The sequence below is a fragment of the Zalophus californianus genome, chromosome 8 (assembly GCF_009762305.2).
Source record: "Zalophus californianus isolate mZalCal1 chromosome 8, mZalCal1.pri.v2, whole genome shotgun sequence".
NCBI lineage: Eukaryota > Metazoa > Chordata > Mammalia > Carnivora > Otariidae > Zalophus > Zalophus californianus.
This window is the reverse complement of record NC_045602.1, coordinates 22,880,381-22,901,092: the sequence shown is the minus strand read 5'-3', so window position 1 is coordinate 22,901,092 and position 20,712 is coordinate 22,880,381. Positions and strand designations below refer to the sequence as shown.

General features: G+C 40.8%; 2 protein-coding genes across 9 annotated transcripts in view; one reads left to right on the top strand and one right to left on the bottom strand.

Moving 5' to 3' along the window:
* BABAM2 (BRISC and BRCA1 A complex member 2) overlaps positions 1–11,273 on the bottom strand; it is a 394,365-nt gene extending 383,092 nt beyond the window's left edge. Inside the window, 2 exon segments of the mRNA XM_027624135.2 lie at positions 7,648–7,799; positions 11,134–11,273. Of these exon segments, the coding sequence (XP_027479936.2) occupies positions 7,648–7,775 (128 nt within the window). The 5' untranslated portion in view covers positions 7,776–7,799; positions 11,134–11,273.
* The window catches only part of RBKS (ribokinase), an 84,874-nt gene continuing 74,961 nt past the window's right edge, over positions 10,800–20,712 (top strand). For 5 of the 8 annotated variants that reach the window (XM_027624145.1, XM_027624141.1, XM_027624140.1 and 2 more), the window contains exon 1: positions 11,588–11,718. In XM_027624145.1, coding sequence (XP_027479946.1) covers positions 11,630–11,718 — 89 coding nt within the window. In that variant the 5' untranslated portion in view covers positions 11,588–11,629. Of the gene's footprint in view, positions 11,130–11,562; positions 11,719–20,712 lie in introns of those variants that run through there. The other 3 variants (XM_027624144.1, XM_027624147.1, XM_027624143.1) reach the window with 3 other exon arrangements.

Here is a 20,712-nt window from a genome sequence, read left to right as displayed (position 1 = left end):
GAGAACTGATTAAATTATAGTGTGTTCTTATACTGGAATATTATGCAAGCATTAAAAAGGAGGCAGCAGTTCTACTGTACTAATGTGGACAGTTTTCAAAATATACAGGTAACATGAATATATGTTACCTTATCAATTATCTATTGCTGCATAACCAACTACCCCGACATTAGTGGCTTAAGAAAACAATTTGTTATTACTCATCATTCTGGTCAGTTCTGCTGGCCTCTCATTGGCTCACGCGTGCAGCTGCATTCAGCTGATAGGTTGGTTGTGGGGCCGAACAGAGCTGGGGCAGCTGGGGCAGCTGGCTGTTTGGGCCAGTCTCTCTCAAGCAGACCAGAGCTGAGAAGAATACACCAAATACATCAGAAACCTTAAAATTTACACACTCTGGCCCAATAGTTAGAATTTTGCTGACACACAGGAATGTATGCATCCATATAGACACTTCCATTTTTTATAGCCCCAAAGAAAAGATCTCCAGATAATGAATCTGGCAATCACCTAATAAAGAGATAAGTTGCTACATGATCCCACTACAGTGAAGCTCAGTAGTTGAGAAGTCCACCTATGCACAAAAAGCTTCAAATTCACATTTTACATTCTCCCTCCTTAATAGACACGGACAACCAAGAATCATCAGTTTGAGGAAAGCCACGAACACTAAAGACAGCGAGCAAAACAGAGATAATACAAGGTAGAAAAAAAATGTTTTTTAAAACTATAGTCAATTGTACCTCAATTTTAAAAACAAACAATAATTAATATCCTCGCAGAGAAGATACTGCATCCATGAAACTACAACAATATGTGTGTTGAGGGTCCCCAATATGACAGACCAAGGCCTTTCAAATCTGAGGGGAAGATAATCTGCAACCTGGACTTCTATACCTGCCCAAATTATCAATCAAGTTTAAAAGCAGAATAAACACATTTCAGACTTTGAGGAACTCAAACACTAAACCTCCTCTTCCCTCTCTCAGGTGCTACTAGAGTGCATGCTCCAACAAAGCAAGAGGGAAAAACAAGAAAGACATGAAATTCAACACAGGAAAGAGGCAAGAGGAAAGCTACAATGATAACTGCATGGCATACGCAGACAACAAACCAAATTAAAGCAGTTCCTCCACCAATCTTACTCACTTGCTCAAGTTAAGAAGGAGGAATTCATTCTTGATTCTCTCTCAAATCCCAAATTTAACATCCTCATGTTTTTACCTTCTAACTAGTTTATCTATTCACCTCCTTCCATCTCCATCACCACCACCATATTCTAAGACTCCATCATCTGTCACCTGGTCTAGTGTACAAATGGACAGCTAACTGGTCTACCTTATCCTGCACGAGCCTCTATCTAACCAATGATTTGTTTTTAATACAAATTAGATCATGTCACTCTGCTTAAACTCCTTCAATAACTCCTCATTCTACCCAGAATAAAACCCAAGTTTCCTAATACAGCCCACCAGGCTCTACATATTCTGGCCCCTGACTATCTTTAAAATTTCATCTCATTTTCCTCTCACGCTCTCTCACTACATTCCAACACTCAGTGGCCTTGTAGATCCTTAAACATGCGAAGCTTTCTCCTGCCTTTACACATCGTATTCCCTTTTTACAACAACTTCCCCAGCTCTTCACATTGGATTACTCTCATCTTTCATGATTCAACTTAAATGTCATTTCCTCAGAGAGCTTTCCTGACCATTAATTCTCAATTAATCCTTCACCAGGTCAGTTTCCCTTCATTTCCTTTTCTCAATGAGTTAAAAAGAAGAATTTTTGTTAACTGAATTTTGGGATGTCCTAAGAGAATGGAATGTGACTATTTAAATGAGGTTATCAAAAAGTACCTCCATTATATGGTTAAGCAAAACAATTTTTAAGAATTAGAACAAGATAGATGAGAATTTTCCTACCAAATTTACGACATACTATAAAGTTACAATAGTTAGGACAGTGTGCAACTGGCATAAGGACAATGAGGCTGACAGATCAGGACAAAAAGCCTAGAAACAGATCCACGTACGATGTAAACTTGACATGATAAGAGAGGTAGGATTGCAGATCCACAGGCAAAGGATGACCTTTCTAATAAATGATGCTGGGACAACCGATTTGTAGGAAGAAAAAAACTATGTCCCTATCTCACAACTATTTTATAGAAAAAAATAAATTTCTATTCAAAGACCAAAAAAGAAAAACTTTAAAATTCTTAAAGGAAGATGTATGACTTTTGAGTATGACAGAATTTTTGGAAATGCTCCCTGTCTCTCTCCCTCTCACACACACACACGGCACAAATCTAAAAAGGAAAATACTGATGCATTTGTCTTCATTAAAATTAAAACTTCTGGACATCAGTAGCATCAAATTAAGAATATAAGCCACAAACTGAATGCAGCTAAATGATTAGTTTCCAAAATATGTAAAGAATGATTTAAAATCTATACAAAACTACAAACAACCCACTTAAAAGATGGGCAAAGGATATTCCTAAAAAAAGAAATCTAAATTGGCAATAAAGATTTGAAAAGATTCTTCACTACACTAGTAATCAGGGAAATACAAATTAAAAACATAATGAGATACCATTTCACACCCAACACCTTGGCAAAAATTTAAGTCTGACAACAACGCAGAGTATTGTGAAGGCTACAGAACAATGCAAACTCTCATTCAGTTCTGGTGGAAGGAAATTGATATAATGTGGCAATATCTAATAAAATAGAAGATGCATATACCTTAAGAGCCAGCAATTTTATTCCTAGGAATATACCCTAGAGGGATAGCTTTCAAACATTTTTTTTTTTTTGCTTTCAAACATTTTTTTTCATGACACACATTTTACGTTTTAACCCAGTACATACATACTTATTTAACTGAAAGCAAAATTCACAAGACAGTGCTTATTCTTATTATGTGTGACACATTCTGGTAGTTTCCATCCTATTCTCATTCATTTTTTAAATGTTGAGTGACTCACTCAATAGATTTTATAACCACTAATGGGTAAACACACCCAGTTCAAAAACCCATGCCCCAGAAAATATTCTCATATATATATTTTCTTGCACAAAGGTGAGAGAATGTTCATTATGGCATTCTTTGTCAAAAGAAATTTAAAACAACATATAATTCAATCAGTGGGAGAGTGAATAAAAAATTGGAGGTGTAGTCATACAATGGAATATGATATAGCAGCGCAAACCAAAGAACTTGAACCATAAGTATTAATGTAAATAAATCTCAAGAACTTCCTACTAAGCAAAAGAAGCAAGCTGCAAAAGAATATATATATATATGATGACATCATTTGTATAAACTTCTTAAACATGTAATATAATACTATATATGGCTTAGGGATATATTTTATATAATGAATACATAAAGTATAAAGATATGCACAGGGAGAAAAGGAAAAAGATCACAAAAGAATACAGAAAAAAAAGTGAAACGGAAAAGCTCAGTGAACAACTGGATGCAAAATGGTTAAAAGTTGCCCATCTTCAAAATTAAAGTATTGCCTCCTGGGCCAGCAGCTTCCTTCCAGGCACAGGGCTAATAAAGCCTCAGTCTGCCAGCCAAAGGGACCGACGCAGCAAACGGAGATCAGTCTTCAAAGCTTACAGCGCTCATCTTTGAAAACTGTTCTATTTAGTAACCAAGTACACTGAGTATCTATTTTTAATTAAGTAACGAAATTCAGAACATGAACAAAAAATGCAACAGGTAGTTGTGGGCGGCTGAGATGTCATAGCAGATGCCCCAAACACAGCCATGTGCCAGTAAGGGTGAGTCACTGTGATATGCTGAAAAAAGATAATAAGGCTTGGCTACCACAGGTTGCAGTAAGCCCTCTGCTTTCCTCTCTTATATTTGCCAGGCACCATTCCAGAACACTGAACATGTAGACAGCTTCAAGATTAGTAAATCACTAAAAATGACAAAATATGGCATCTTACAAATAGCACATGCTTGTGATCAACTTAACACAGAGCAAAAAGCTAATAAACAGTCAGTGGCCTCATGGAATAATTCCCTAAAATTAAAATTTGGCCCCTCTACCTAGAATAGTAAACCCCGTACTATAATACACTTCACTATAATTTCAAAAGTATCAATTCATTTGTCAAGAAATGAAATTTTAAAGGATTACATATAACAAAGATTAAGCAATAATCCACCAGACCAAGAAACAGGTTTCCAAGCCAGAAGTCCAAACCACTATGATCCCCAAACCAGGCATCTTCTCTAGGAAAACATCTTACCTCTTCACTCATTCAACCCCTACTTGCTACACTATATGGGAAAGGTACCATAGCAGACCTTAAGGAGGTCTAAAAATAAATAAGAACCCTGTCCTTAAGATTGTGACAGTCTAGCAGTGGAGCTTAGAAACACACACACGTACATACATACACACATACACACATACATACATAGGTGTACCTACGGTACAAAGATTTAGGTGCCATTAGAGAAATAAAGATGAGTTACTATTTTTTAAAAAAATATCTTACTTTGAATAGATTCTTACCTATCTATTCCTCCTATGAGCCAGATCTAGAATATAGATATTCACACCTCATCTCTTCAAGGGCAAATAGCCATATATAGAAACAAGACTAGTTCTGTGTATGCTGTGCGCTATAGGGTATGGCCCTTCCAGTTCACAGAACTCACAAATGTGCACCCCATTTCTTGTAACCATGAGTGCTGCTGATCTGAAAGAAGGGGAAATGCCAATAAGTGACACACTAAGAAGAAGCCATTCTGTTCCCAAACCCCACCACTGTTTTGCTATAGAAACTTGAGGAATGCACACTTTGCCTGATGGAAGGATTGAAGAAAGAATTGTTAATGAGATTCTGAGGAACTTTCATGAATCTTTCAGATAAGCACTACATAAAAGGCATCACTAATGCTCTAGATCAATAAGGCTTTTCACATCATTTTATGCACAGCAACTTTGTTAACGTAGGTAGAGGTATTTGCATTCCTTTTTTAAATCTAAAGAAAGTAAATTCCATAAATACTAAATGCCACTGATGCCATTTCAAATATTTTTCACAGAGCTAGTCCAGCCCGGGCCAGGTCTAGTGGATTCATTTCAAATGTATCACCAGATCCACTATTTGCATTTAAATGCTCAACCAAACATTCAGGAATTGGGGAGCACTGGAGAAGGAGTCTGTGGAAAAGAAATAAAGTGACTTCATGCTGATGAACCCAAACGTTCTCTCAGAATACTGACACAAGGAGTAAGAAGTTCAGACGACATCATCTTACATAAGCCAGTCCCGGTCCTCTGGCCCTCAGTCCCCCGTCATGTTCTCGACATCTCTTAAAAAAAAAAAATGTTTGTGACAAACTAAAGAAAAAAGACCTATTTCCATGCCCTATTCATTTGGGACAGGAAACATCCCTGGTTCATGGGTTTGGCTTCTTTTGATGACAGCTTCCCTAAGCTATAATCCACACCCCACAAAAACCTTACAGGTGCACAGTTCAGTCCAGTCACCTTTCATGTATTTACAGAATTGTAGAACCATCCCCACTATCGACTTTTAGGACATTTTTGCCCCAAAAGAAACCCCCTACCCACTGACTAAATTGAAGATAATGCCAGACCTTTTATTTATTTTTTTTAAGATTTTTTATTTTTTATGAGAGAGAGAGCACAAGCAGGAGGAGCGGCAGGCAGAGGGAGAGGGAGAAGCAGGTCCCCCACTCAGCCGGGAGCCCGAAGTGGGGCTCGATCCCAGGACCCCGGGATCATGACCTGAGCCAAAGGCAGATGCCCAAACATCTGAGCCACCCAGGCGCCCCAATGCCAGATCTTTTAAAAAAGCATCCTATTTTCCAAGAAAGTATCCAACTGACTTAGTCTTCTTTATCTCACTACTGAAGAAAGTAAGTGTATATCCTCATATCTAAGTCTTCAGCTTAGTCAAAAAACAGCAAGACTATAGCAGACAAAAGAAACTAAAAAGAAAAGCTAAAAGAGAATCAAGAATGCAACATATTTCTAGTAAGAAAGTGCTCAAAAACTGATAGGGATATGTCAAAAAGACACAAACGCCAACTCAACAGAGCTCCCAATGACAACGCTAGAACAACTGAGCAACAAAATAAATGAACACAGTGTTTGGATGACAACCTAGAGACTAAAATAAACACCTCAAAATTCACACCGACATAAACAAATAAGCAAATAAGTAAGTGACTGCGGGAGGAGGGATAACGCTTCTCTACAGCAGAATTCAAATTAAGTGTGGGGGGGAGTAAGGGAAATAGAAAATCACTTAGATCAGCACGACAGTAATGACTGCAGGCCAGAACGACGTGCCCATGGACACTGAAATTTGTGGCCAAAAGTACAGTGAGGAAGCGAACATCTGCACCATCTCAAGACATCACTCCACAAGATACCTACCAATGACAAAGGGAAGAGGGAGCTAACGCGATAGTGGAGAAACATGGTGGACACAATCCCACCTGAGTGGTCCAAGTTAACATACCAGTCACAGACGCATGAACATCACGTACTCCCTGACCTAACGCGCTGAAAACCATACACCATCAATTCTATAGTATGCTTAGGGAAAAAAATGCAATTCTCACTGTAATAAAGGGAAAACAGTAGATGAACCCGTACTGAGCAACACTTTACAAAATAACGAACCAGTGCTATTTTCAAAAGTGTCAAAATCGGGATGCCCAGGTGGCTCAGTTGGTTTAGCACCTGCCTTCGGCTCAGGTCATGATCCCAGGGTCCTGGGATTGAGTCCCACATTGGGCTCCCTGCTTCTCCCATGGCCTGCTGCTCCCCCTGCTTGTGCGTGCTCTCTCTCTGACAAATAAATAAAATCTTTTTTTAAAAAAAGTGTCAAAATCATGAAAGACAAAGAAAGAGAGAAACAGTAACAGGTTAAGAAGACCAAGATGCAACAGCTAAACTCGGTCTGGATCCTGGATTGGATCCTGGACCAAAAAAAGGACATGCATGAGTGGGAAAACTGGCAAAATTCAAACAAGGCTTGTAGAACAAGCAACAGCATTATAGCAATATTAATTTTCTGTAGAATTTTGTAAATTTTCTGTAAATCTACATTTATTTTGAAATAAAAAGTCAGGGCTTTTTAATGCAACATTTCCAGGTGTGAGATTCTACTGTTCCAACCCCATTGTGAAAAATGACTCATTCTGGCTAGCTATTATAATTTTCTTATTAGGAGAGATTACCAATCCCATTTTCTTATTAGGAGAGATAACAGATTCAGAATCCCAAAACCCAACTCTTAGGGTACATGCTGGATTGCAGCAGACATAAAGTCAATGAATGAAAAACATACTTGCTAACAACCACATGGCACACTATTAACAAAGAGACATGCCAAAAAAAAAAAAAAAAGACACAAACATTGTGATCATAAAGCAATGGCCCACAATTCAAATACAACAACTAGAAACACAAAATGTCAAGATCTGGACAAAACCAACTGCATCATCATGTGATAAGATCATGACTTGATGAATTTCTGTGGTGTTCAATTTTTATGAATCTGGTGAGAAAAGTTTATTAGTAGGTAAAGGCTGGATTGGGTCTGATCCATTAGTTGAAGTAGTTCTGGTACCTACCCAGACTTCAAGTCAGTTATCCTCAAACAGCTCGTAGCATCCAGTCCCACTTTTCCATTGCGGACCACACTAGATATGAATGGGGAGAGCATTGGAGAAATTCGGTTCAAGGCCACTTCTGGGGACATTTTAGCTTGACTTGCAAATCACCACTGAAAGCAGAAGAATGGTGGTCAGAGTATTCAGAGGAACTAGATAGAACAAGTTTCCTGAAAACTGGCACAGCACAAGGAAGTTTCTCTTGTATGAATAAATACCTCATTTCCTGTCTTACAACGGCCTCTTCCAATGACCCTCAGAAGAAACCAACCCCCTGTTGCTCACCTCCTCGGGACAGAGACTGAATCAATGCTTTTCAGGAACAGAAGCAACCTTTCAAATCGAATTCCCTCCTCCTTTCCAAAGCTGACCGCCACACTGCCCCACACAACCTAAAGCTACCCTGCCCTATCTTACAACCGGCAGCTTCCTACTCTGAGGCATTAAGAAGCCTTTGCTAACAATCCTCTCCCCCAACACACAACATGTACACACCATTAAGTTAGGAACCACTACCTCTGTGTCCCCACAAGAAGGACTTGATTGGTAATACTGTATAAAATTCAAGAATAAGCATAATCTGCTTACCAGTTGTTACTTACGAGAAATTATTTACTTCTGATATGCTGTCCATCCACAGTGTGTTGTAACTACCTGCTTTGTGATCTCCCCCCTGCAGGGACTATGTCTTGAATCCCTAGTGTTTAACAAAAGTACCTGGCACACGCTAAGCACCCAGTAAAAATCTTTTAATAAACAAATGAATAAAGAGACCAAAACTAGAGAAATATTGAGGTATGGAGAGAAGACAATATACCCTCAAAAAATGTGGTCGAGGATAATGTATCTGAGGAACATATGTAGCAAAAAGCTATTTAACAACTGAATCATGAAAATAAACACTTAGCCAGATATTAAGCAACACAAACTAACATAGATCTAAAAGTCTTTGCCTTTCAGGCACTAAGAAGTTCTTACACTTGAAAATACAGAAGTAAAACCAACAAAGCGTATCTAAATTATTTAGAAACCCAAGGGGTTAGGAGAGGGAACGCATGAATTCCTCTAAATAGATTTCTAAATGAAAACCTCTACTTTCAGAGGTGAATAAGTCCATTTAAATAATCACTTTCTTCCTCAATCTGAAAGGATAATCCTGCATCAAAAGCAAACTAATTTCTTACAAGTTACAACTACAAGGAAATGATGTTCTGGTCCTAGTTTTCATATATTTTACCATATGAGGACTTACAAGTCCCTGCCAAAATAAATGTTGAAAACCAATACCTGTTTTAATCACTTCAGATAGTAATAAAGGGAAGGACTGCAATGATCTTTCAAAAAATCACTTGATGACCTTATATAGTGATGACACCCAGAAGTACCTTTGAGGCGGCAAAAGCTTTACACTTCAGTACTCAAATCATCCTTTCTGCAAATATAAAACAAGATCCTCTTCCAGCCACTTAACAGATGACCTCCCTCCACCATTCCAATGTCACTACAAAGTAAGAATATACATCTAATGCCCTGTATTATCAACCATAAAAATCATGCTGTACATTTTTATAACACTACCACTTGTAAAGAGCTTCCAAATACATTATTACAGTTGATCATCACAATCCTGGGCAGTAGGCAGGTATCAGAATTCCCACTCTACAGGAGATAAGGATAACTTCTGTAATTTGCCTTTGAACAGCATACTAACCCATATTATCATTTTGAAGCTTATTTTTTTCCTATTCTGCGACATTTCCATTCTTATTTCTATCCACTGATGTCACAGTTCTTGAAAGTATGCTTATCTAGATCATATGCAAAACACAGAAATACTCATCTGGAAAAAAAGCAAAGGATCTCACCTACATTACAAAATTATTCTTCCATGCTTTTTTCCCATAATACCTATCATTCTTTTACCTCTCATTTCTATGAAAAATGGAAAAAGAATCAACACATTCTGAAAAGTCAACTGAGTATCAGGCACTACTATATCACCCACCTCTACCTGTAAGTTCATTTACTTCCCCCCAACAACCCTGTTCTCTGACTACTATTGTTCCCATTTCACAGATAAGAAAACTAAAGCTCAGCAAGACTAAGTAACTTTTTCAAGGTCACAAACATAGCAAGAATAAAGATCAGAATTCAAATCCAGATCTCCCTCAAAGTCCACTATACCCATCCTCCTCTCACATAAGCATGTATAATTGCAATCACCAAAGAGAAAGGCATTAAAGTCATCTGTTTAAGTGTACAACTTACAAAATTGGAACAGAAAAAAATTATGAAGTTGAACTAATGGTTGCGTGACCACCAGAAACACGTTTGACTACAGCTGGTCTGCTGCCAAACCTGGCCTGAGTGATCGACCAGTCAGGTGCTACAGGGAAGAAACCTGCACCAAAAGCCAAACTATACTTAAGGTGACACAACCCGTCCCAATTCAGCAACTGTCAAGACCTTCAACTAATACCTGAAGGAATTAATCTCTTTGTTTCAAAACAGCTACAATACTATTTTTTGACAGTGCAAGACTTCTGGCAGCGTTAAAATCTGTTTCAACCGTAAGTGTAGTGACTTCTCTAAGACAGAGGGGAAATACTCCAAAACCATAGGTCACCAAATAGCCAAAGATGATGGTTCTTTGGTGTGATCCTTTTGAGCCAGGGACATGGATGGGGGCTCACCCCTAATAGTGGCTTTTACATATCACAGTTCTATAATAGATCCCAGCTAGGCACAAATTTACAGCAGTCAGCCTCCCCTGAATGCTAGTTGTGCAATTTATATTTCCTGATTTTGAGGTATTACAGAAGGAAAATGCAGAAATACAATTTTTACAGGGTCTGCTGCTCGAACAGGTTCACATAAGGTCCTCGGATGGGCAGCCTGGGGACTACAAAGACGTCTAAGGCATCGTCCAGTATCTCGCAATTAAGATGGGATGACAAACACGGAAACGTGTGCCCTGCTGACGTCATGGAACGGAAAGGGGTGGCGTCCTGCTGCGTCACCTCAACGTCATACAGCGCACGAGGGAAGTTAAGTGGGGAAGCAATTTCTCCAGGGGCAACATTCAAGAAAAACAAGTCGGCTCAGACCCAGAGAATGACCACCCCACTCTAGGGGCCATCTAAAAAGGGATACTCTCCCTTTTCCCAAACTGTATGGTCCCCTCATCAGGCGGACAAGAGAAAGGAGTCTGAGGTTATTGAGGGAGCAGGGGACGGGCTAGATACGCAAAAAGAGCAGCCTCTGGCCTTGGGGGACTCGTTCTTGCGGGGACCAGCATGACGGGGATGAGCAGGGCATCTCTGGAACGGGGGCCTTCTCTATAGGAAGAGGCGGCGAGCCCCAGGGATACTTAAACCACGGTCCTGTGCACAGGCCACCTGTGCGACTCGGGATCCAACCTCCCCGCACCAGCCCCAGTCCAGGTACCTGGAACTTAGTCCGATCGGTAACCGGCGACTACGTGGGGGTACAGGTTACCCGAGCGCGCCCCCGACTGACGCACCGACCTGCGCGCGCACCGCGAGCCGGATGCGTGCGCGCCCCCGCACGTCCCGCCCCGCCCCCTCTGCGGCCCGGGAGCCGGGCGGCGTGCGCGCCCCCGGACGCACCGAGCCGAGCACTCGGAAAGGCGTCCCCGCAGTGCCTGAAAGGTCTTTCCTCCGCGCCGGCCTCGTGGGTGGCGAGCGGCGTGGAGTCTGGAACTATCGGGAGGGCTCTGTAACGAGAAGTGGTGCAGGGAAACCGTCCCGGGAAGAACAGAGGGCGGTTGGGGGCGGGGTTATTTCGGGCAGTCAGGTGGGCGACCCGCAGAGGCGTCTGGAAGGCCCGCGTCGTTAGGGAGCGTAGAAGCGGCGTTTCTGGTTACGGGGCTGGACAAAGGGCAAAGGTCAGCCTCTGGGTTGGCGAGCACCACCTTTGGGCCATGGCCGCATCTGGGGAACCGGGCCGGCAGTGGCAGGAGGAGGTGGCCGCGGTGGTAGTGGTGGGCTCCTGCATGACCGACCTGGTCAGGTTAGTCCGGCTCAGTACGCAGAGCCTGCGGTCGCGGGAGGGGGCGGACTGTGCTTGGCACCGGGGCTTTGGCGATGGAGAGTGCCCGCTTTTGGGGTGAGTTACAGGTTTCCCTAGCCCGCAACCTGCCTCCCTGGCGTGGAAGAGGCAGGATTTGAGTTGGTAAAGGTAACTGTCAAGTTAGGGAACGTAGAGGCCAGGGTGTAGTGGAAGCTCTTACTGTTACTAGAAGCGCCTGCATAGACCTCCGGTTTTCTTGACCAGGCTGCTGAACCTGTCCCCTGACTAGCCTAAGTAACTTTGGTCAAGTCATTTTATCTCTGAGAACGTGCCCGCCTCCCAGGGTTGTTATGAGGACAAAATGAAGGAAGGTGTTTTGTGAACAGTGACATGAACCAGATTGGGTATTATTCGTCTGAACTTGAATGAGTGGAGCAGAGGTCAAAAAGGCGATCGATCAATCACCCTTCACCATATTGACTGTTGGCATTCCTGCAACAGTTCATATTTACGCCTTGTTTTTCAGTATTGTATGTATCAGTATATGGGTTATCTTATGGCAACCCGAGTGTGAATCAGAATAAAAACCCATAAACACAATGTTTACAACGATAAAAAAAAAAAATTAAATAATGAAAATATGCTAAGTGAAAATAGGTTGGTTGGAGAGATCCCTAATTTTTCTTGTTTTAATGAAAATGGCGGAGTGCCTAGCTGGCTGGGTGCTAGAGCTCGCAACTCTTGATCTTGGAGTTGTGAGGTCAAGCCCCACCTTGGGTTTAAAGCCTACTCAAAAAAAAAAAAAAAAGGGAGGAAGGGAAAATGGCTTTTTTAATTATAAAAATATGTTCATTGTAAAAAAAATCATATATTCCAAGAAAATTCTACTGTTCAGATTGCTTCCATTTAATATTTTTGTGAGTGGCTTTTCAAATATACTATTTTTTTTACATTATAAAAATTAAAAATGATCAGACATGCCACAGTTAAGACCTCATCTGTCCTGCAACCTTGCTTTTCCAAAGGACAGCAGAGAGCCTGGAAATAAGTAAAAAGGTCTTGGGAAAATCAAGTCACCAAATCTCTGCACCACCCATGTTTTACCTAGAAAATAGCTCTAGGGTCTGTATGTAACCAGTTTAGTCTTATGTTGCTTAAATTATTTATAAGCTAGGTTAATCAAATTTCCAGACCAAGAGTAGGAAGGGGGAGAGACTGCTAGGGGCAGGTATAGTGATTGCTGAAAACATACTTTTATAGGTGCAGTGGCAAAAGGGAAAGCTAAGCAATTTTCCCACGCACCCTACCTGAGTAAGTGTCAGGTTTAAAATTCAGAGCCACTTTCTTCTTAAACTAAGTTTGAGCTTTCTGTGAAGCTTGACCATCAGACATAAAGGATAATTATACTTTATAAAATGAATACTCTTCATACTTGGGGGAGAGTGGAGTGTCAAAGGCTCATGTAACATGTTGGGATTTTAAAATCTTATTTAAGAGCTAGAGGAATTTGGGGTACCTGGATGGCTCTGTCGGTTAAGCATCCAACTCTTGATTTCAGGTCAGGTCATAATCTCAGGGTCGTGAGATCAAGCCCCACGCAAGGCTCTGCACTGGGCATGGAGCCTGCTTAAGATTCTCTCTCTCTCTCCCTCTGCTCCTCTCGCCCTCCCTCTCTCTCTCCCCGCCCCCCTTAAAAATAAAAAAAGAGAGGAATTTAGAGATTATTTATCCCAGCCCTTCAGTTCATAAAGGAGTAAACTGAGGTCCAGAGAAATAAGAAACTCATGTTGTGTATAACCTTTCTAATGTCTCTTCTCTCACCATTTTCTTTCCTTTGTAAAATAACCAGGTTTCTACTTCTCATGAATCACTAGTAAAAATTTTACTCCCTTAAAGACTGCCTCACAGCTTATCTGCAAACTTCTTTTGGTTGCTGATTACTCCTGCCTCTGAAGATCTTTACAAAATACCTGAGTATAGAATTTTTATTTAAAACCCTGCATCTGTGATAAACTTGGGTCCAACTTTGCTAGTTATGCTACATATCATGATTGTGTTCATTTCCTCTTGTTGCCGTAACAAATTGACAAACTTAGTGGCTTAAATAATATAAATTTAATACAGTTCTGGAGGTCAGAAGTCTGACACAGAGCTCACTGAGCTAAAAACAAGGTGTCTGTAGGCTGCGTTCCTTCCTGGAGGCTCTAAGAGAAATCTGTTTTCTTGCCTTTTCCTGCTTCTAGAGGCTTCCCACATTCCTTGGCTCATAACCCCTTCATCTTCAAAGCCAGCAATGGTCAGTCAAGTCTTTCTCACATGGCATCACTCTGATACTCACTTTCTACCTTCCTCTTCCTCTTCTACATTACAGGAACCCTTATGATTATATTGGGCCCAAATGGATAATTCAGGATAATATCCTTATTTTAAGTTAGCTTATTAGCAACCTTAATTTCCCTTGCCATGTAATGTAACATTCAGAAGTTCTGGAGGTTAGGAATGTAGACATCCTGGGGGGGGGGGAGGGGGAGGACATTATTCTGCCTACCACAGTGATAAAGCTTAAAGTCGAAAAAATCTTACAATACTTAGAGCTTGGGGGATCGTTGAAGCCCATCAGTCCATTCTCCACATTTTACAGGTGAGCTAAGAGACTACTAGTTAGATGACTCACCCCAAATCACACAGCCAGTTAGTGTCACAGTGAAAGCTGGAAACCCACGTTTCCAAGCTTTATCTTTCCATTACAGCATTCTGCCTCTACCTCTACCTCGGGCTGGTATTTATTGCCCTTTTCATCTGCAGTTCATTTGAAAGCTTATAGTGTGTGCATTTATTGTTTACTTTGTAAGCTGATAAAGGAGAACAACTAAGGATTTGTAATTTTCAAGTCTAAAGATGGTATCTTCATGACTGTCCCTTCCTTTATTTCTTAGTTTAACTGGCACCAACTTGGACACCGGTGCCTATACTGTAGAATCACTTCAGAAATAAAACTACTTCCGTAACCAAGCCCTCTTGGACAGCACCCAATCCAATTCACTTTATATATTACATTACTGTGTGCCAGACACTGCTAATTCAATGAGCAACTTTTTTTATGTCTAATTTCAGTTTGCTATGAATAGTAAGCTCTGTGTACTAATAATTTTAAAATATCATTAGCTCATCCAACATGGCAAACTGAGCATTATTTAATAGGACCTATGTTTATCATTATTCTCTTCTTGAACACTCATCTCTGAAGTTCCACAATGCAAAGATAAATCAAGCTTGTGGAAAATTAAGTCAGAGTTCCTCCAAAGACAGAATTCCATGAAAACCCAACAACACATAAACTTCGTTGGAGATTAAGCTCACAGATCTTTGTTAATCATGCTTTCATTAATAATCTTTATTTCTTATGACATGTATCACCCATCTTTTATTCATTTGACAAATATTTATTGACTTTGTATATATGCCAGGTACTTCCCTAAATGCAGAGGATGCAGCAGTGAAAAACATAGCCAAAAATCCCTGCCTCATGGAGCTTACATTCTAATGGAAGAGACCGTATCAGTAGAAATAAGTAAAATGCATAGTATGTTAGATAAATGCTAAGGAGGAAAATAAGGCATGAAAGGGAGATGGGAGTAGTAATTTTAGGTCCTTGCCCACAGAAAGCCTCACTAAGAAGGTGATTTTGAGTAAAAACCTAAAGGAGGAAAGGAAGCCAGCCATACAGATACCCAGGATAAGAGCATATGCAAAGGCCCTGAGGTGGAAACATGCCTCTTATGATCAGTGAACAGCAGGAGTCCAGTGTGGCTGAAGAAGAAAGAAAGGGAGGGGGGAGGGCGATTAATGATTAAAGGATGTTGGGTCATACCCTGAATAAGATGAAAAGCCACTGGAGGGTTTGAGCAGAGGGGTGACCTAATGTGATGTACATATTAATATCACTATGGGGGCTGTGAGAACAGACTGAAGGAAGGCAAGGGCAAAAAAGGGGAGACCAGTTCAGAGCTGTTAAAATAATCCAGGCAAGAAATGATGGTAGCTTGAAAGCAGTCCAAGTGGGAAGAAGTGAGCATCTTTTGATTATATTTTGAAAGCAGAGCTGACAGGATTTGCTGAGGACTACAGATGGGTCAAGGATTACTCCCAAGTTCTGTGGCCTCTGCATGAGGAAGGGGAAGCTGACTTTTGCCGAGAAACAAGATTGGGAGCAGAGCAAGCTGGCTAGGAAGAGGGCAGTATCAGGAGCTCAGGGTGGACATGCGAGATTCGAGGTGCCTGTTAGACATCCAACTGAGGCTGTCAAAAAGACAGATATAGGAGTTTGGAGTTCAGAGAATAGGACCAGCTGGAGATAGAAATTTAAGAGTCATCAATGTATCGAGGATATTTGAGGTCGTGAGGCAGGATGAGATCACTGAAGGTCTGAACTCCGAGGGCACTCCAACATCTACAGCATTGTTGTTTACATAATTTATCTCCCATCTCCCAGTCTCTCTGTACCCCTACAACTTGCTTTGAGACAAGCCATGTTTACATTTCCATGGCGGTAGACTACGATGCCAGCTAAAACCCTGTGTTATCCTTTTATATGCTCCAATTAAAAGTGATGGCTTGAAAGATAAGGCTCATGTTCAACCAAGCATCTAAATTTAATCCTTGGCAAGTCAGGAAATGATTGCTTAATTCTTAAAAGATTTTAATTGGATGGCGGAATAAGTGGGTTTAGAAGCTTTTCGATCCAAAGTGGATGAAACGTAGGACCTAGATTACTTAAAAAAAAAAAAAAAAGCCAAAAATATATACCATACCTAGAAAAGGTTACATGTGTCTAACATACTACATAACCTCTAACCTGCATTCCACCAGAAGCCTCTGGATTTGTCATATTTGGAACAGAAAAATCTCTTCTGCATCACAATTTCAGTAAAGTAAAAGCCGGAGGAATGTTGACCTGAGGAGTGTCATGCATACCCACTGTTAGAGGAATATCCTTTATTATCCTTTCTGCTCCTTAAATTGGTCTTGAAAGTTGCGTATCAGTTACCCACTCTTAAATTAATATTTTGGTAAACATGTTTCTGTCAGCCAGATTCCCTAACATCAAAAGAGATCATTCATGGGAAATTTGCTAATTTTGATCCCTTTGAGATAAACACCTTAAAAAGTAAACTGCACGGGGCGCCTGGGTGGCTCAGCCGTTAAGCGTCTGCCTTCGGCTCAGGTCATGATCCCAGCTTCCTGGGATCGAGCCCCGCATCAGGCTCCCTGCTCAGCGAGAAGCCTGCTTCTCCCTCTTCCACTCCGCCTGCTTGTGTTCCCTCTCTCGCTGTGTCTCTCTCTATCAAATAAATAAAATCTTTAAAAAAAAAGTAAACTGCAAAACAAAACAAGAAAGTAAACTGCACATGACAAAGCAAGCACACTACCATGTGATATTACAAGTTCCTTTAGTGATCCGTTCCTTTCCCAGCTCTTCACGCCCTAGCGTCTGCACTCTTGGGAGAGGACAGGGGTGAGCTTCGTGATGAATGTCTGTCCAGTATTTTGGTTGCTTGTGTACACTATTGAAAGACTGGGACTGTGCTAAGTGCTAGGGATACTGCAATTAGTAAAACATGATCCTTGCTCCGGAGGAACTTCTAGTCCAAAGAAGAAGACACACACAGAGAGAGATGATTGTAGTGTGATGCGGTTAGCGCCTGCAGGTTCTGTGGGAGTACGGGGAAAACTGCCTGGATGGGATGGATGCCTCCTGAGCCAAGCTTTAGAAAACAAGCAGGTGCTAACCCAGCACAAAAGAGGAGGGGGTACCTTCTGGCCAGCTGGGATGACACAAGGAGCAAAGTCAGGGCCGTGGGTGTACACGGAGCTTGCCGGGGACAGCCGTTGCTGGGTCCATAGAGCATCGGAGATTAGATGTTACAGAAAGGTCTCATCAGCCATGCTAAGGTGTTTGGGTTTTATTCCATAGGCCCTGGGAACCAGTGAAGGGCTCAAAGGACAAGAATGGTATTTCACGTAGCTCACTGGCTGCCAAAGTGAAGATAACGCCTACTATAACCCATCTTACAGACGTTATCGTGAAGCTCAAATGTAATCTGTTCTTGATTATTCATGATGATGGGAATGTGCAAGAAGCATGAGCACCAAAAACCAAAAATTGTAGATAAGTTAAAATTTTTATTAATTGATTCCAGAATACATTATTTTTTTGTACACTGATTTATCTTTCTAATTATATTTTGCTTAGGATAAAATTAATTCCATTTGTATTTCTTTAACCTACACCAGCAGATGGCAGGAAGAAGTAGCCTAGATAATTACAATGTGGTGACAGAAGTCATTTTGAAATTTAAAGTTTACTATAATTAATTGGCAAAATAGAAAATAAAATACCGGTTTTGTAGTTATTTGTCACTATTCATACTTGCTTTCTTCAGTGAATTAAAATGTTTTTCATCAGGAACTTCGATGAATGCTTTAGTCTCCCCAGTTCCCTTTCTGCTCTATTTTTCTGCATCCTGATTTTCGCACATACCTTACTGCATCCTCTAGTTGTCCAGTCCCCTCTCACTCATCCCCCTACACACATATTTCTCCTGCCCTCTCCTCCTGTACCTTCTAGCTCCAGGATTAGCTCCTTCTCTACCTCTCTATCCAAGCTTCTCTTCCTTGTCCAGAATTTTGCTCAGCTGGGAGGGAGGAGGTCTGTGTATAATTATTCAAAAAGATTGGTTGACATCAGATGGCATTTTAATTTTTAAATATGTTTCTAACTATTTGACCTATATGCCTCTCCCGGTGCCTTCTGTACTCATTCTTCAATCCTGTGTCAGAGGGATGAAGGAGGATGCAGCCCCGTTTTGTTTCCTTTATCCAGGCCATGTTGCTTTTTAATAACTGGTTTATTTTTCTCCCTGGGCTATGCTTGTACACGGCACTTCTGCACTGCTCTCACCTCACTCTGCGATGTACACAGGCATCTGTCATCTCAGCTGTCTCTGTAAATGTCTTTCAAGGTGTAGACCATCCATTCAAAAATATTTACTTCTGGGGGCACCTGGGTGGCTCAGTCAGTTAAGCAGCTGGCTCTTGATTTCTACTCAGGTCATGATCTCAGGAACCAAGCCCTGTGTCGGGCTCCATGCTCAGCAGGGAGTCGGCTTGAGGATTATCCCTCTTCCTCTTCCTCTGTCCCTCCCCACCATGTGCACTCTCTCCCTCTCTAAAATAAATAAATCTTCTTAAAAAAAATATTTACTTCTGACCATGACAGAGTGACTAGTACCAGACTTACCTTCCCACCAGAAACCACAAGAAAATGGGATGTATAAGGGACAAAATAAATGAAGCAGCTGTTTCAGTCAGGTGTTAAGACAACAGGCATGTTATCCCGACGAGAAAGGAAACAAACAGGTCAGTCCCAGAGGCACATTACTAACCATGGCACAGCAAAAAGAAACTCAAGGAAGTATGGCAATATCAGTGAGTTGAGAAAACCGAGTTCATACCTTAGGGAGACTAAGGTGGCTAGAATTTGTGGGAACATGTACTGGAGAGGAAGGAGCTAATCAAGGAAGGGTCCAGAAGTCTGCTTAGGAGTCCCCTTTAGTCTGTTGCTAAATACTACATAGACATACATAGAGACTCCACAAAGCTGGGCCATTACTAGAGAGCTCTAAGCTGAACATCTCCCAGAAATTATACAGGAATGGGAGGTATTACATTCTATTTGGCCAGAGACATTATTGAACCCCTGGAGCATTCAGGAGAGATCCCAGAAGGACCACAACTTAGTAAAAGGGGTAAACTTGCCCTAAACTAAAGGCTACTCTAAACTCTCCCTAATAAATCTCAAAAGCAATGCTCAAAAGGACCAAACAGATAAGTTACTTAGCTGCCCAAAAAAGCAAAGTTCAGCCCTTTGAAAACTACAACAAAATTTAAGACAACAGTGTAACATTTGCAATATTCAGCATTCATTCAAAAATCAATAGCATGCAAAGAATCAAGAAAACATAATCCATAACCAATCAAAGCTGACATAGAGAAATGGTCGGGATGGTGGAATTAGCAAAAAAGGATTTTAAAAGGGCCATTATAAAATGCTCCATGATTTAAAGAAAAACATGGATGTAGTGAGGAGAAAAGTGGGAGATACATAAAAGAACCAAATAGAAGTTTAAGAAATGAAAAATGCAATTTTTGAAATGAAAAATTCACTTGGTGGGCTTATCAGTAGACATTACAAAAGAAAGGATCAGTGTACTTGAAGACAGTAAGAGAGATTATCTAAATTGAAGCATAGAGGAAAAAATGACCAAAATACAGTCTTTGTGATCTGGGACAAGGAGTATGTTGTTTGTGTAATTGGAGTCTAAGAAGAGTAGTTGAGGCACAAAAAATATTTGAAGAAATAATGGCTGAAAATTTTTCAAATTTTATGAAAACTATTAATGTATAGATCGAAGAATTTCAATGAACCCCAAGCAGGATAAGCATACTGTAAACTGCAAAGCACATTGTAATCAAATTCCTGCAAACCAATTATAAACAAACTCTTAAAAGCATCGGGGCGGGGGGGGGGGGGGGGGGGGGGGGGGGGCGGGGGGCGCGGGAACCAAGGTTACATATAAGGGAACAAAGATTCATTGCAGGCTTCTTGTCAGAAATGATGCAAGCCAGGAAAAAAGAAATGCAATCTTTAAAGTGCCTAAAAAATAAGCTGTCAACATAGAATTTTATATCCTTCAAATATGAAGGGGAAATAAAGACAGAAAAACAATAGCTGAGAGAATTTATCACCAGAAACACGCACTACAATAGTGAAGGAAGCTCCTTAGGCAGAACGGAAATGATACGAGATGGAAGCTGAGATCCACCCAAAGGAATGAAGAGCCCCAGAAATGGTTAATATACCGGCAAAGACTTCTTTCCTCCATTTCTTAATTTCTTTTAAAGGCAATTGATAGTTTAAATAAAAACTAACAG